Genomic DNA, 14,105 nt, shown 5'->3' on the forward strand with positions numbered 1-14,105 from the left:
GACTGCAGGTGGAGATCCTGGGATTAGAACTGTCAGAATCGAAGATGCTGGTGCTGGCTCCCATCCACTGAGAGGCGTCTGGTGACCCGGCACCCACTGGGTAGAGGCCACATGCTCCGTGATCTCCAGCCTCGGTTCCTGAACACGCTGGATGCTCACTCTGCCAGGCTTCTGCCTGAGGTCCCAGGGTGGTGCACATGGTTTGTGCTCACCTACTAACAGAAAGGTTGGCACTTTGAACTCACCCAGCAGTACCATAGAAGAAAAGCCCTGGTAGTCTGCTTCCGTAAAGAGTACAGCGAAGACCCTATATCTGTAACACCTGGGGTTGCCACAAGTCAGAATTAATCCAACAGCAAGAGGTATTTCCATCTTCACTTGTCCAGTCCCTAGGCTGTCCTGCCAGACTTCCCTCAGACATTGCCTCCCCAGGAAGCAGTTCTCCTTCCCCTTCCCCTTCCCCTCCCTGTGAGCTCAGTGGCACCTGCTCTTGGGCCCCCACAGCCTCTGCTTTCTTCATCACAGCATTTACCCCAAGGGTAATTAAATTCCCTTTGAAGTATCTGTCTCTCCCCTGGACAGGGCTCTTGGGGGAAGGGGCCGCCTAGTTCATGGCCACAGCCTAGATCACAGTGCTCAGTAAACACCTGTCTACGGACTCCACAAGATGTGAATCGGCTTGTGCAACAAGGCGACTCCAACTCATAACTGGGAAGGCTTTCCTTTGATCTAGCCTCCCTCCCTCCAGCTGCAGAGGTGGCTGGCCCAGGCCCTCTCATACCCATGCTGGGCAGTGCAGAGAACTCAGGAGTCAACCTGTCCCCTGCCTAGCCTGCCCAACTGTGGTAGGGGTAGCAGATTGGGGGCGGGGAGGTAGAGAAGGCTTGGGGGACGTGTAAGGGACTCTACTGCCCAGCTCAGACATCCCGAGCCTGGTTAATCATCAATGCCTGGAGAGCCATCTGTTTATCTCCGCTCTCCACCTCCGCTTTTTTCAGTAGGGAAAAGATTGAGCAACCCCCTAACTCCCCCTTGTGTTAACCGTGCAGGGCCCAGGATGGGGCCTTTAAAGGCCGCTTATTTCTGAGGAGACACTCTAATCTGACACCAAGTATGAGGGGGCGGGTCCTCTCCATCTCCCCGCCACGGGTCGCGCAGCTGCGCCCTAGCAGGGCAGAACACCGGGCGCCTTTCCAGGGTCATTTCCAAGAACCTGCTCCAACCTGAACGGAGCCACTGTCAGCTGGGCCAAGGGAGACGGGACCTGCGGGTCTAAGCACCCCCACACACAGTCCTTGCCCCACCTCAGGCCGTAGGCCAAGGCCGCCGCCCGCGCCGTCCCACCCCCAACCCCACCCCACCCAGGACCCTGAGAGGCAGGGGGTGCGGAGGAGGAAGTTGGGAGGGAGAGGTTGGCGTGGCAGAGGGTGACGCCTCCGTGTGGGCGGGCCCTCCGGTGGGCGGGGCCCGGTGCAGTGAAACCTGCCCCGCCAGCCCCGCCCGGTCTGCGCCTCGCGCTCCCAGAGCCCCGAGTCTCAGCCGGCGACTAGCACCCCTGCCCCATGCCCGGGTTCCCCCGCCGCTCCGCGGGCCGGCGCCTGCAGCTGCCCTTGCTGTGCCTCCTCTTCCAGGGCGCCACCGCCGTCCTCTTTGCGGCCTTTGTCCGCTACAACCACGAAACCGACCCTGCCCTCTGGCACTGGGGCAACCACAGTAACGCGGCCAATGAATTTTACTTTCGCTACCCAAGTGAGTGCGGGTGAGGGCGCGCGGGGATCAAAGACCCCAAGTTCCCCGCCGTTTGGGGAGGGGCTCCTGGGTGCTCAGATCTACCCGTAGGTGGGCGACTCTGCTCCAAAGAAGGGGGCGTGGCTGGAGGCCGCCTAATGGGAAATGAAGAGGCCGGATTTATAATAACAAGCATCCTTTCCTAGTGTCTGCCACGTGCCAGGTGCTGTGGAGGCCAGCACATGCCTTATCTCATTCAGTCTATGAGGTAGACACAGATGGGGAAACTGAGGCTCAGAGAGGTTAAGTGTCTTGCTCAGTGTCACACAGTCAGAAGTGAGGGAGCTTGGATTCAAACCCAGATCTAAAGCCCCTGCTTTAACCTCTCCCTCCTCTCGCTTTCCGGTTGGCCTAACTGGGCTTTGCAGGGCTGCTCCAGCGACTTTGCCTTTCCTAGGGACTCCTCCCTGACCACAGAGAAGGGAATCCTGCTGGGTAGGGGAGGCAGGGACTGGGCCCCACGCAGGAGGCCATAATGGTGGGTGTTAGCTCTGAAGCCCGGACACCTGTAGGTAGCCAAGACTGGTGGGGTTCAGGCATTTCTTCCCCAGTCTCGGAAAGCTGGCCCTTCCAGAATCAGAGAAAATGAGACAGACACCTGCCTAGAAGCTATTCACAGAGCCACACCCTCCAGTCCTGAGAGGGAGCCATGGCAGGGTCATTAGCCCATTTCACAGGGGAGGAAGCTGAAGCCAGAGGAGTTATGACTTGCTCATGATAGCCCAGCATGTGAGTTGCAGAGCTGGAACTAGATCTCAGGTATCCAAAGCTCCTTGCACCACAGCTCAGCTTCCTGCTGACAAGGCCCAGAAAGGGTTAACCCTTTGCCCTTGGCTGGGGACAGAGCCTCAAGATTGGGGGCCCAGGCTTGTGACCCAGGTTCTAGGTGGCTAGGACCAAGGACACCAGACCTCCTGGATTTCTGTTATCACAAATGCTTGGGCAGTTCTTCTCAAGGCCTCAGTTTTCCCCATCCTGGCAATGGGGAGAAGGACACCTTAGTTTCAAGGCCTAGGGTGTGAGGGTCTCCTATAAAATATCCCAGACTGTTATTACCCTAATTTCTGTATGCAGACCTGGTGGCAGGCTGTCTCCGTCCCACTCCACCCTAGCCCCAACAACAGGAAACTCAGAATGCTATGGAAATAGAGGGCAAGGTAGAGAGTTGGAGTGCTAGACCCCCAGCCATTCTCAGCAGAATTCTTCTCCTCCCTATATTTAACCCTCAGCCTTGATCAGAAAAGGTGGGCCATGGAAGCTGGGGCTCATATTTGGGATGGAGAATTCTTGGGGTCATGCATTTATCCAAAGAGATAGGGAGCTGGGAGGGAAGAGTCCAGAGCAGAGAGAAGTAAGCTCCTGCCCAAGGATCTGACCTGGCTGCTTGCCATGACCCCCACTTGCTTCTGCCATGGGCCTCACTCAGGGCCTCCCAGGCCTGCTCCTTTCGAAATCCTCCCTGAGTCTGGCCTCTTGGCCCCTGCTGTGATGGTGGGCTTTTCTCAGACACATGGCTTCCCATCCCTGCATTGCAATGAGAGGAATGGCAGTGGGATTCCCTGGGTTTCAATCCCTGTGGACTTAGGCCCCTGCTCTGGGCAGGTTGGGGAGGAGGGAGGTGTGAGGTCCCCAGAGCCTGGGGCTTTTATGAGCCGATCCTTACCTGTCTCTGTGTTCAGAGGAAGATCAGGGCCAGAGGGAGTGTAGCCACCGCCCTTTGATTCGGAAGATGAAAGGGAGTTCTGAGGCTGGTGTTGAGCTGCAGGACTAACCAATGCCAGGAGCATGGCCGCTTTGAGGGTCTGTCTGTTTTCCTGATAGGAAGAGCCCTCAGAGCCCATCTGGTCCACCCCTCTCAGATGTGGAGAGAGAGCCAAGGAGGTCATGTGACCTGACCAAGGTCATGCAGCAAGTTGCAGAACCAGGTCTCTTGACCACCTCCCCCCCTCCCCCTCCCATCTGCAGCCTCTTATTCCACGAAGCAAGTGACAAAAAATAAGAAAGAGGGGAAAAGAGCCAGGGGTACAGAGGTCACAGAAGCAAACATGGAAAGGGTTCTAAGAAAAAAGATAGGGGTGGGTCCTTTTTTATATACCTCAGAGACCTTACTTGCAGGGAGAGAGGTTTAGGATCAATGGAATCAGGATCTTCTGGGAAGAGGTGGAGGATGGAGGATATGATCTGGACCAGAGTGGTTTGTGGCCTCTGTTTTAGGAGACTATGGCCACATCTGCCCTCTTAGGGGCAGGTGAGAATGCAGTGGGGGAGGGAAAGACGACCTCACCAGCTCCCCTCTCCCTTCTTTCTACTCCCCATATTTTATATGCCCATTTTTACAGATGAGGAAACTGAGGCTCAGGAAGGTTAAGTGGCGTATCCAAGGCTACACAGTCAGAAGGGGAGGGAGCTGGAATTCAATTCCAGACCTGTCAGACACTAAAGCTTTAACCTTTCCTTGTCCCACAGTCTTGTCTTGTCCAGGGCCATCTAACAGGACTGGAGCGGGGTGGGGGGGGGCAGTGTTTAGGGCAAGAAGGAGTGCAATAGGTGGCTCTAGAAGGCTTTTATCATCTCTCTAACCAAAAGGGCATAGGCTTGGTGGGGGGTAAATGCAGCGGGGTGGGTGTCAGGCATTAGGACTCCCGAGGGAATGTGGAGGGGCAATCTTACTCATCCCCCTGACTCCACCTGGAGTAATCTTTCACCCACCTCTCCCACCACAGCCCTAGGAGGGTTCCCCTGGGAAAGATTTCCTGATGTTTTAATTTCACTTGAAAAGTCAAGGGGTTGAGTTTTGATTCCAAACAAACCCGGGGCAGGGGAAGTAAATGTTATTTTATTGCCATTTACAACGAGCTCTGGAGTGGTTTCTCGGCACCTGAAGGGCACAGACCCCTGTGACCTAGCCCCCCATTGTTATCTTGCTGTCCTTGGACACAAGAGCAGACATGACATCCTCTTTATCGTTTACACAAGGAGAAAAGGAGTCAGTCACCGAGCCTAAAAGAAACTGGGCTGCAGGCTGAGTTCTAAGTGATGCCTGTCCCTTCCTCTTAGGTTTCTAAGATCTGGGAGGGAAGAAACATCTGAGTGGTTCTGGGAGAGGCAGGGCTGGAGAAGTGGTGCAGCGTTGGGGACATTTCGTGAGGCCGGTGGCTCTCCAGACCCTCGCTCCCTTCAGCCGCTGGCTGGGAGCTAAGCTGCGGACCTCCAGGTCCAGCACACACCCAACCTTCTGCCAAAGGCCTGCAACCCCATTTCCTATCAGCCCATATATGACACAAAGAAGCATAAAAGTAAAAGTTTGCTTGTCTCTAAGTTATTTACCGCATTCTAAAGCTCAATAATAATTTTTGGCTTGTCAGTGCTTCTTCAGATTAACCAAAAATGTGATCATGGTGGGTTTTTTTTTTTCTTTTTCTTTATGATCTGCCTCTTTCTATAAGAGATTTGAGATCATTTACAACAAAAACACGTGTACAAGAAAAGCAGAGAGGCAGAACACAAATATGAACATTCTAGTTGCAGTTGAGGTTCCAGTGTAGCTCTGAGCTTCCAGGCAGCCAAGAAGAAAAGGGAAATATGATCAGTTATGTTGTTCTCACCAGAACCTCACACATGCAATTCTTTGTCATCTGTGCTCTGTGAGGGCAGGGACTGTGGGTGCCTGATGACAGCAGCATTCCCAGAGCCTGGTCCCCGGTTGCTCAGTCACATCAGTTGAACGAGGGAAAGCAGATCACTCCTAGCCCAAGTTCCAAGAGGAATTTCTCACATGGAGCTATTAAAGAGAGGTTGAGGGTAATGGTGTACCCTGTTTATCAATAAGATATTTACGACAAATGCAATAAGAGCGCTCATGACACTTTTTTTCTAGTGTCTCTTGATTAAAAGCAAAAATATAGTGTGACTTTACATCAACCCAAGCTTGGTTCAGATCCAAGCCCCCCACCCATTTCTGACAGCACGATCCTGAGCAAGCTGCTTAACCACAGGACCACATGGACTAGCTAAACACCAGACGAGGTTTTGCTTCAAGCCTACTTGCAAGCACATGGCGGGGGGGAGGGGCGGGGGGAAGGGCAGGTACAGAACAAACTAATGCCAAAGTAAACTATTTGTATTTATCTCGTTATTGTATATTGTTATTATTAGCTTAGTTTTTTTTTTTTTTTTTTTTTGGTAATGTGGAGTGGTACAGAATAGAAAACAAATAAAAAAGGTCCCAAATCTCCTTGCCTAGAAACCCCACTGACACTTTAAAAAATTCAAGTGATTTATCTATAATGTTAAAATATCAAACTATAGAAAGGCATAAACTGAAAAAGTAAAATCCTCCCTCCCAGCGCTGACATATTGTACAACATCGGGGGCACCATTTGGACTGGAGTTGAGCAACGCAGCAGCCTTGCTCCCTCCTTTCATTTCCTTTTCCCTGGGGTAATCGGTAATCTCTGTTAATAGTTTAAAATTCATAATTTATTAAGAAACAAAATGGATGAAACCTCAAAATGGAGAGGTATAGACTCTGAAGTATGAGGATTGGAGGTTAGACATCGAGAAGGACCTTCTGACGGAAAGGCAAAGTTGAAAAGAAGCCTGAAGGGGTAGAGGATTTTGAGCATGGAGGGGCCAGGACTGCAGCAGGAAGGAGCAGAGGTTGGTCTTTTAGCTAGTCAGTTGTAAGAGACCCAGGGATAAGGCAAACGAGTTGTTAGCTGCTGTACAGTCAATTCCAACTCCTGGCAATCGCACGTGTTACAGAGTAGAACTGCTCTACAGGGTTTCTTGGTGTAATCTTAACGGAAGCAGATTGCCAGGCCTTTTTTTCTGTGGTACTGCCAGATGGGTTTGAACTGCCAACTTTTAGGTCAGCCATGGAAAGCAAACCATTTACACTACCAAATGAGTTGTTAGATGCCGCCAAGTCGATTTTTGACTCAGCCACCCAGTGTGATAGAGTAGAACTGCCCTGTGAGGTTTTCTAGGCTGTAATCTTTACAGGAGCAGATCACCAGGCCTTTTCTCCTGCAGAGCTGCTGGGTGGGATTGAATCACCAATCTTGTCATTAGCAGTTGAGTGGTTAATCGTTGTGCCACCAGAGCTCCTTATAAAAAGAGTAGGGAGAGAGAATAGAGCAGAAGGCGGCTCTACTCCCTTGCTCTGACGTGGAGCCAGTGGGAATGGTCTGGGTCCCCCTGCCCCAAGCTGGCTGGCTCCACGCAGGTGGCCCAGGGCTGGGAGGCCCTTCCATGCCTGGAGAGTTTTGTAGGCTCGACTCCAGCCTTAAGGCTGCTGGTGAGAGCTGGGGGCACTGGCAGGGTGGCTGGTTGGTTTATGGATCATGACCAGGGCAACCCCCATGTGCCACATATGCCCCTGCCCCCTTCAGGCTTCCAGGATGTGCACGTCATGGTCTTCGTGGGCTTCGGCTTCCTCATGGCCTTCTTGCAGCGCTACGGCTTCAGCAGCGTGGGCTTCACCTTCCTCCTGGCCGCCTTTGCCCTGCAGTGGTCCACGCTCATCCAGGGCTTCCTTCACTCCTTTCATGGCGGTTACATCTATGTTGGCGTGGAGAGGTGGGCGGGCAGGTCTACCTGGGAGCCCCCTGCCCAAGGGACCTAGCTGAAACCCTGTCCTTCAAGTCTGCTCCCTGGCCCAGGTTTGATCCATCCGTCAGTTTCTCTTAGGTGCCTTGTCCATTCTCTTTGCCTCATTTCATCTTCATCCTTGACCCACATACTCATCCTTACCTTCCATTTCTTTAGGGCCCCATTACCAAGGTCTGTTAGGAGGATAGAGAGCTTAATGGAAAAAAGTCAGGACTTAGAAGAGCTCTTGGTTCAAGTCCTGGTTCTTCCACCCGTATGGATTATGTAGCCAAATCACAGAACTTCCCTAAGCCTCGGTTTTCCTGCCTCCCAGGGAAGAGCTTTGGCACACAGTACATGTAGGCCAAGCAAAAGCTGTGGAGCAGTTCCTCTCTGTTGGAGTTGACTCTGTGGAAGTGGGTCTTGTTTTGGTTTACATGTAGGCTTGTTGCCCACCCTGCCCCGCAGTGCTGTCCTGTTTCAGGCCTGGCAGAGCCTCTCCCTGCCTCCTCTCCTCCCCCGCAGCATGATCAATGCTGACTTCTGCGCCGGAGCCGTGCTCATCTCCTTCGGCGCCATATTGGGCAAGACCGGGCCCACCCAGCTGCTGCTCATGGCCCTGCTGGAGGTGGTGCTGTTTGGCATCAACGAGTTTGTGCTCCTCAGTCTCCTGGGGGTGAGGGCCTGGACAGGGGTGGGGGGAGGGGGTGGGGAGGCCAGGGCCAGGCTCAGAGCCGGGAGGGTGTGGGAAGGGTGCTGCCCCTCCACCTCAGCTCCACCTCCCCAGGTGAGGGATGCAGGAGGCTCCATGACTATCCACACCTTTGGTGCCTACTTCGGGCTGGTCCTCTCACGGGTGCTCTACAGGCCCCAGCTGGAGAAGAGCAAGCATCGCCAGGGCTCTGTCTCCTATTCTGACCTCTTTGCCATGATTGGTGAGGCCTGCTGAGGTGTGTGTGGGGGGTAGGGAGAAACGGCTCCAGACACCCCTGACCTGGGCCAGGGAAGACCATCTCCAGGCAGCGTCTCAGGATGCTGCCCACAGTCCTTGGGGTGAAATCGCTGCGTTCTGGCTGAGAGCGCCCTTCCCACTCAGATTCTGCAGCAAGAGCCCTAGGCTCTGTGCTCATCATTCCTGATAGCTTTGTGACAGGTTCTTAGAACTCAGCTCTGGGGTGTGCATGTCCCTGGAGGTGCATCCTAAGGGACCTTCCTAAATCTGAAGCTTAAAACCCTTCAGGTCCCCATGAGTTAGAAGCAGGCTCCTCAACCTGCACATCCGCCACTGCCAGGTCTTGCCACCCCTCACCCTCCTCATCTCTCCTCACTTTGTTCCAGCCAGACTCCAGGCCTTTGTACTCACGATTCCTGCAGACCAAACCTCTGCCCCTGGAGCTGCCACCCACCCAACTTCCTCCCAGGCTGAGGTGGCCAGTGGGGGCTGGGGGTGCTCTTAAGTCACCCCTGAGAGCTGAAGGGTCTGGCCTGGGAGCGCCGTCACCACCTCCACCTTGGCCTCTGCTCCCTCTCTACCTCCACAAACTTCAGTCACGGAAGGAAATTGGTATCTCATTTTTCATAGATGGAATCAAACAATGCTTGAAGTGCCAGCCCTTGCATTCAAAAGCAAGGCACGTTTTATATTTCTTATCCACCTTCCGGGTTTGTTGTAAAATAGAACATGTGGAACCCGAGGTGGACTGAGGTCTCCTTGCCCTTCGTGACCCAAATAAGACTGGGTTAAAGTCCAAAGGTGTCCCCAAGATTTCCCTTCATTCCTCGAGGCTTCCTCTGCCTCCCCGCTCCTGTTTTGTGGTGTGTGTATATGTCCCAGACAGGACACCCGGTCCTTCCTTGATTCCCCCCAAAATTCTCCACTCAGAGGACACATCTGTGAGCATGGTAGATTTTACTGAGGACAGTGGGCCACAGGGAGAAGTCACATGGCACACCCAGCAGCCCCCTCAGGACTGAGGCAGACCCTTGACTGGCCATACCCCACATGGGCCCCAGACGCCTTCCTCTCCTGTGGCCTTGTCCTCGCTTCCTCCTCACTCCGGAATTGCCCTGGGAACCTCATAAAACCAGACCGGTCATCTGGGGCTCCCAGCTCTTACCCTAATACTCTCCGGCCCAGCCCCATCCAGTGCTCAGCAGACAGGCCTTGTGCACACAGCAGGGGCCGCCCTCCCCAGAAGGCAGTTGAAGTTATAAAACCCAAATTTCCATGAAGTACCCAGCATAGTTCTCAGCAAGCAGTGGCCTTTGCCTTTTTTCCTTCCTTTTCTGATGGTTAAAAAAACAAACTCAGCCTTTTGGGTCTTCAGTTAGATAGTTGCCTTGTGCACCAGTACCCAGCCAAAGCTACCAGTGGTTGAGCACCTAGCATCTGCTAGGCCATGAGCTACACACTTTATATGTGTCACCTGATTTCACCCATGCTCAGTGAGGTATGTAGGATTATCCCCACTTTCCAGCTGAGGAAACTGAGGCTGCTGAAAGAGAATAGGTGACTTGCCTGCAGTTACGCAGCCCGCACCTGGTCAGGGAGCCACTTACCTCCTCTCACTCTGCCTGTGTGCCCACCACTCAGGGACCATCTTCCTGTGGCTCTTCTGGCCCAGTTTCAACTCTGCGCCCTCAGCACTGGGAGACGGGCAACATCGGACAGCCCTCAACACCTACTACTCCTTGTCTGCAAGCACCCTCAGCACCTTTGCCCTGTCAGCCCTTGTCGGAGGAGATGGGCGGCTGGACATGGTATGAGGAGGAGGCCTTAGGAGGGGGAGGGAGGTCTAAAACCCTGCAAGGAAGATTCTCCAGGGAACAGGTACGGGCAGGGCATGGGGGCTCCATCTGACCTGGTGGTGGTGGGAATAGCATGGGAGGGGATGATGCAATAGCAGGAGAGTCAGAGGCTAAATAACAGAAAGGACTTCTGGAAGCAGTAGGTGCCACTGTGGTGGATGGGATTGGTCTGAGTGTGGGTGTGATGATCTGAAAAGGCCTCTAATGCCTTGTTCTTCCCTGCTCCCTTAGGTCCACATCCAGAATGCAGCGCTGGCTGGAGGGGTCGTGGTGGGGACGTCAGGTGAAATGATGCTGACACCCTTCGGGGCTCTGGCAGCTGGCTTCCTGGCCGGGACTGTCTCCACACTGGGGTACAAGTTCTTCACGGTACAGATACCTCTTGGGCCCTAGGAAGAACAGGGAGGCTTCAGCACCCTGCTTCCCACTCTCCAACAGGCCCAGGGTGGGGATGGGAGGAGGCACGTGAGACTCATTACTGGTGCTCCATCCCCTAGCCCATCCTTGAGTCAAGATTCAAAATCCAAGACACGTGTGGCGTCCACAATCTTCATGGGATGCCAGGGATCCTGGGGGCTCTCCTGGGGGTCCTTGTAGCTGGCCTGGCCACCCACGAAGCTTACGGAGATGGGTGAGTTTCCCTGACTCACCCTGGAGTCGCTACCGCCTAGAATGACTTTTCTCACGCTCCTCCACCATTTGTAGACCGCTAAGAGCAAAAAAGCAGTGTTTGTTTTCACTCATTCATTCATTCACTCATCCATATTCCCGGAGCTGAGAAAATTGGGGTGAATAACATCCCTGTCCTCCTGTCCTCAGTCAAGTGGAGCAGAAGGTCATTGAACAAATGATTGCAATAATGTTACTAAAGGGTCAGTAAGAGATCATGCCCCTTGCAATCTGTTTTTGTACATTACAGCTCAGAGGAGAGGGTGAGCAAGAGCGACCCTCAAATGAGCCTCGAAAGGTGTGTGGGTGTCTGCTGGCTGGGGGCCTGGCTTAAGCAAAGGCCTGGAGGGGTACCCAGCCTAGGAGGCTCCCTTGAGGCCCTTTTGGTCGCTACGTGGCAAATGGACTGACCAGCCATGGCCCCGGGCCCCACCCTGGCTCCCCTCCTCGGCCGCCCCCCTCCCAGGCTCCCTACAGCCTCATCTCCCCACAGCCTGGAGAATGTGTTCCCACTCATTGCAGAGGGCCAGCGCAGCGCCACGTCTCAGGCTGTGCACCAGCTCTTCGGGCTGTTTGTCACACTGACGTTTGCCTCTGTGGGCGCGGGGCTTGGAGGTGAGTGACCTTGGCTGGGGGTGAGGGACTGACAGGAGCTCCAGGGAGGGAGAAATCAGAGGAGGGGTTCTCCCAGGGAAGAGCCATTGGGTCCCCACCTCCTCACTCACAGATACTTATTGAGTGCCTACTTGTGCCAGGTAGTGGGTGGGGTTCAAGGGTAACCTTCCCCAGGTGAGGAGGAGCAAGTGGGTGCCAGGGGCTGATTAGGCTCTCTCCTTGGGTTCTGCGGCTCCCCTGTGCTTCCGTCTTTGCCCACCAGAGGGCAGCACACCCTCAGGCTGAGGCCTGGAAGGGCCCTGAGCTCTCTGCGGCAGGGGCAGGAAGGCAAGGGACCTGCAGGGCTTGCCCTTAGACAGATGTACAAAAACCTTCCACAGAGGCAGATTGTCCTGGATCAGGCAGTTCTTCCTGGTGTCTGGCCTTAGTTCTTTTGGACTTCAGAATAAAACCTATGATTCAGTATCCACATTCTTCTGCTCCCACCTCAAGATTTTCGTTCTCTACCCAGGTTCAGACCAGTTCATTCATTCCTTTGCTCACATATTGATTCCATAAACATTTTCTGCACGCCTCCTGTGTAGGAGGCTACAGAAAGCTCAGCAGCTGTGGTTCGTGAGAAAATCACAATTTGGTCCATTGCTGACTGCAAACGTGAGCAAATTTAACTTCTTTGAGCAAATTTAACTTCCCCCTGGTCTGTGATATGGAGATGATACTCACTTGGAAGGTTGCTGTAATTACTCAGGAAGGCAATACATACCCAGCACTTTGCACAGGGCCTGGCACATAGTATGTGCTCAGCAAATACAGCCGTGGTTTGCTTGCACCAGACGTTATGCTGACTTCATGCCCCCAGCCCCTCTGTGCCCTGTGGGACTGGGTGATACCTGCCATGGGTGCTGAGCCTCACACATCCCTCCCCAGGACTCCTGCTGAAGCTGCCCTTCCTGGACTCCCCACCGGACTCCCAGTGCTTCAAGGACCAGATTTACTGGGAGGTGAGACGCAGCTGCAGCCCTCATGCTCTTCTTGCCCACCCTCCAACCCTCCCTTCCCTGCTTACCTGTGGTCCTTTGAGTCTGCTCGTTCTCCTCTGGGCCACACCCCTGGAGCTGTCCCTTCACCTGCTGCTCCCCCCCTTCCAGGTGCCAGGGGAGCTTGAGGAAGAAGCCCAGGGACCTCTGAGGACCGAGGAACCAGACACTCGGGCCTAACGTGCTGCCAATCCTGAGAGGACCCCCCTCCTGTTAGAAGACGCTGAGAAGTTCTTCTTTTCCAGCTCCCACCTCTCCTTTTGCAGAAAGGAGTTGACGCTCCTGAGCCAGAAGGAGCCTCCTTTCCATGGGCAGTGCTGGAGGGAGGGGCAGGAGGTGGCCAGGGAGGTGGGGTGGGGCACAGCTGTAACTGGGTGTGGTGGGAAGGGTCTCGCCAGCTGCCCGCACCCCACAGCCTGCAAGTGTGGAGAGAAAGGGCCAAAAATGAGGCACCCAAGCTCTTCTCTCCTTGAGAAAACCATGGAGCTGTCAGAGAGGCTGATCCACTGGTCCAGGGTCACACAGTAAACCGTGAAGTCTGAGCCAGAGCCTGGTTCTCTGAGAATGATAAACACCACCGTCATCACCAGGGACTCTGGCTCCTTTTTTTTCACACTGGGAATATGGCAAGTGTCTTTTAATTCACAATATTAGAGCCTTGGGGTAGGAAAGGACTTTCGTGGTACATGGAACTCCCTCTGGGATGCTACGACTTGCTGGGTGGCTTGAATGCTTCCAAGGACAGGGAGCTCATTCTCTCCCAGAAAACTTTATCTATTACAGGGCAACTTGGGCTGCTGGAGAGCTCTCCTATTCCAGAAGTTCTGCCCCTCTGACCCTCAGTTTGGGGGGGGGGATGTTTGTCACCAGGCCCTTGGAAGCTGGAAGCAGCCATCACACAGACTTTACCTTATGGGGAGTGAGGAGTAGGTAGGGTCGTGTGGTGTGGCCAAGAAGGGTGGGGAAGGTTGGTCCGGGGCCTCGGTAGACTTGAGGTCATTCTGACCACCAGAGGGCACTCCACACTCAGCAGAGGAAGATCCAGCCTTCATGCCCCACCCTCAGCCTCTATCAAGAATGGAAGTCCTTCTTGCAGCCTAACCCCCTTCCTGTCTGCTTCAACTATGGTTCTCATGCATTCACGCCACAAACCTTTTATGAGCCTCTGCCCCCCACTGCATGCCAGGCGGGTGCTAGGGGTTTCAGATCACTCGTCCAACAGAGAATCATCCCTCTGGTACAACGGAGCCCCCCGAGGACCCCTGCAGCATAGGGACACCCTCCGCCTTCTCCTGCCCTTCCCCCAGGTTTCTGGCAGGAGCTGAGCATGAATACAGACCCTCCCAAACCCGGATTCATGGAGACCTAGGAACACAGGGAGAAAGTGGAGGGATTCTTGGGGCCTGGCTCTGGGACGGGGTAAAGCTGCCCATCAAAGATGGATGAGTTTGACAGGATGGGGAGGAGATGCACAAAGGAGAGGTGAGGAGAAGGGAAGAATAAGGAGGAAGCATGAAGGACAAGTCCTCCATGGCAACCCCTCCCTGCCACATGGCCAGCTCTGCTTCCACCACTCAACTCCCCTCCATCCTTCAT

The 14,105-nt window shown here is 54.2% G+C and overlaps 1 protein-coding gene across 1 annotated transcript; it reads left to right on the forward strand.

Annotated features, from left to right (window-relative positions):
* The first annotated feature begins 1,495 nt into the window (after window positions 1–1,495).
* Window positions 1,496–12,768, forward strand: RHBG (Rh family B glycoprotein). The gene is made up of 10 exons (XM_049880783.1): window positions 1,496–1,749; window positions 7,182–7,368; window positions 7,906–8,056; window positions 8,168–8,315; window positions 9,974–10,140; window positions 10,420–10,557; window positions 10,686–10,819; window positions 11,351–11,472; window positions 12,400–12,473; window positions 12,621–12,768. The coding sequence occupies exons 1-10, from the start codon at window positions 1,563–1,565 to the stop codon at window positions 12,687–12,689; spliced, it is 1,377 nt and encodes a 458-aa protein (XP_049736740.1). The 5' UTR covers window positions 1,496–1,562; the 3' UTR covers window positions 12,690–12,768.
* Window positions 12,769–14,105: the final 1,337 nt, after the last annotated feature.

Source organism: Elephas maximus, chromosome 3 (assembly GCF_024166365.1).
Source record: "Elephas maximus indicus isolate mEleMax1 chromosome 3, mEleMax1 primary haplotype, whole genome shotgun sequence".
Classification (NCBI taxonomy): domain Eukaryota; kingdom Metazoa; phylum Chordata; class Mammalia; order Proboscidea; family Elephantidae; genus Elephas; species Elephas maximus.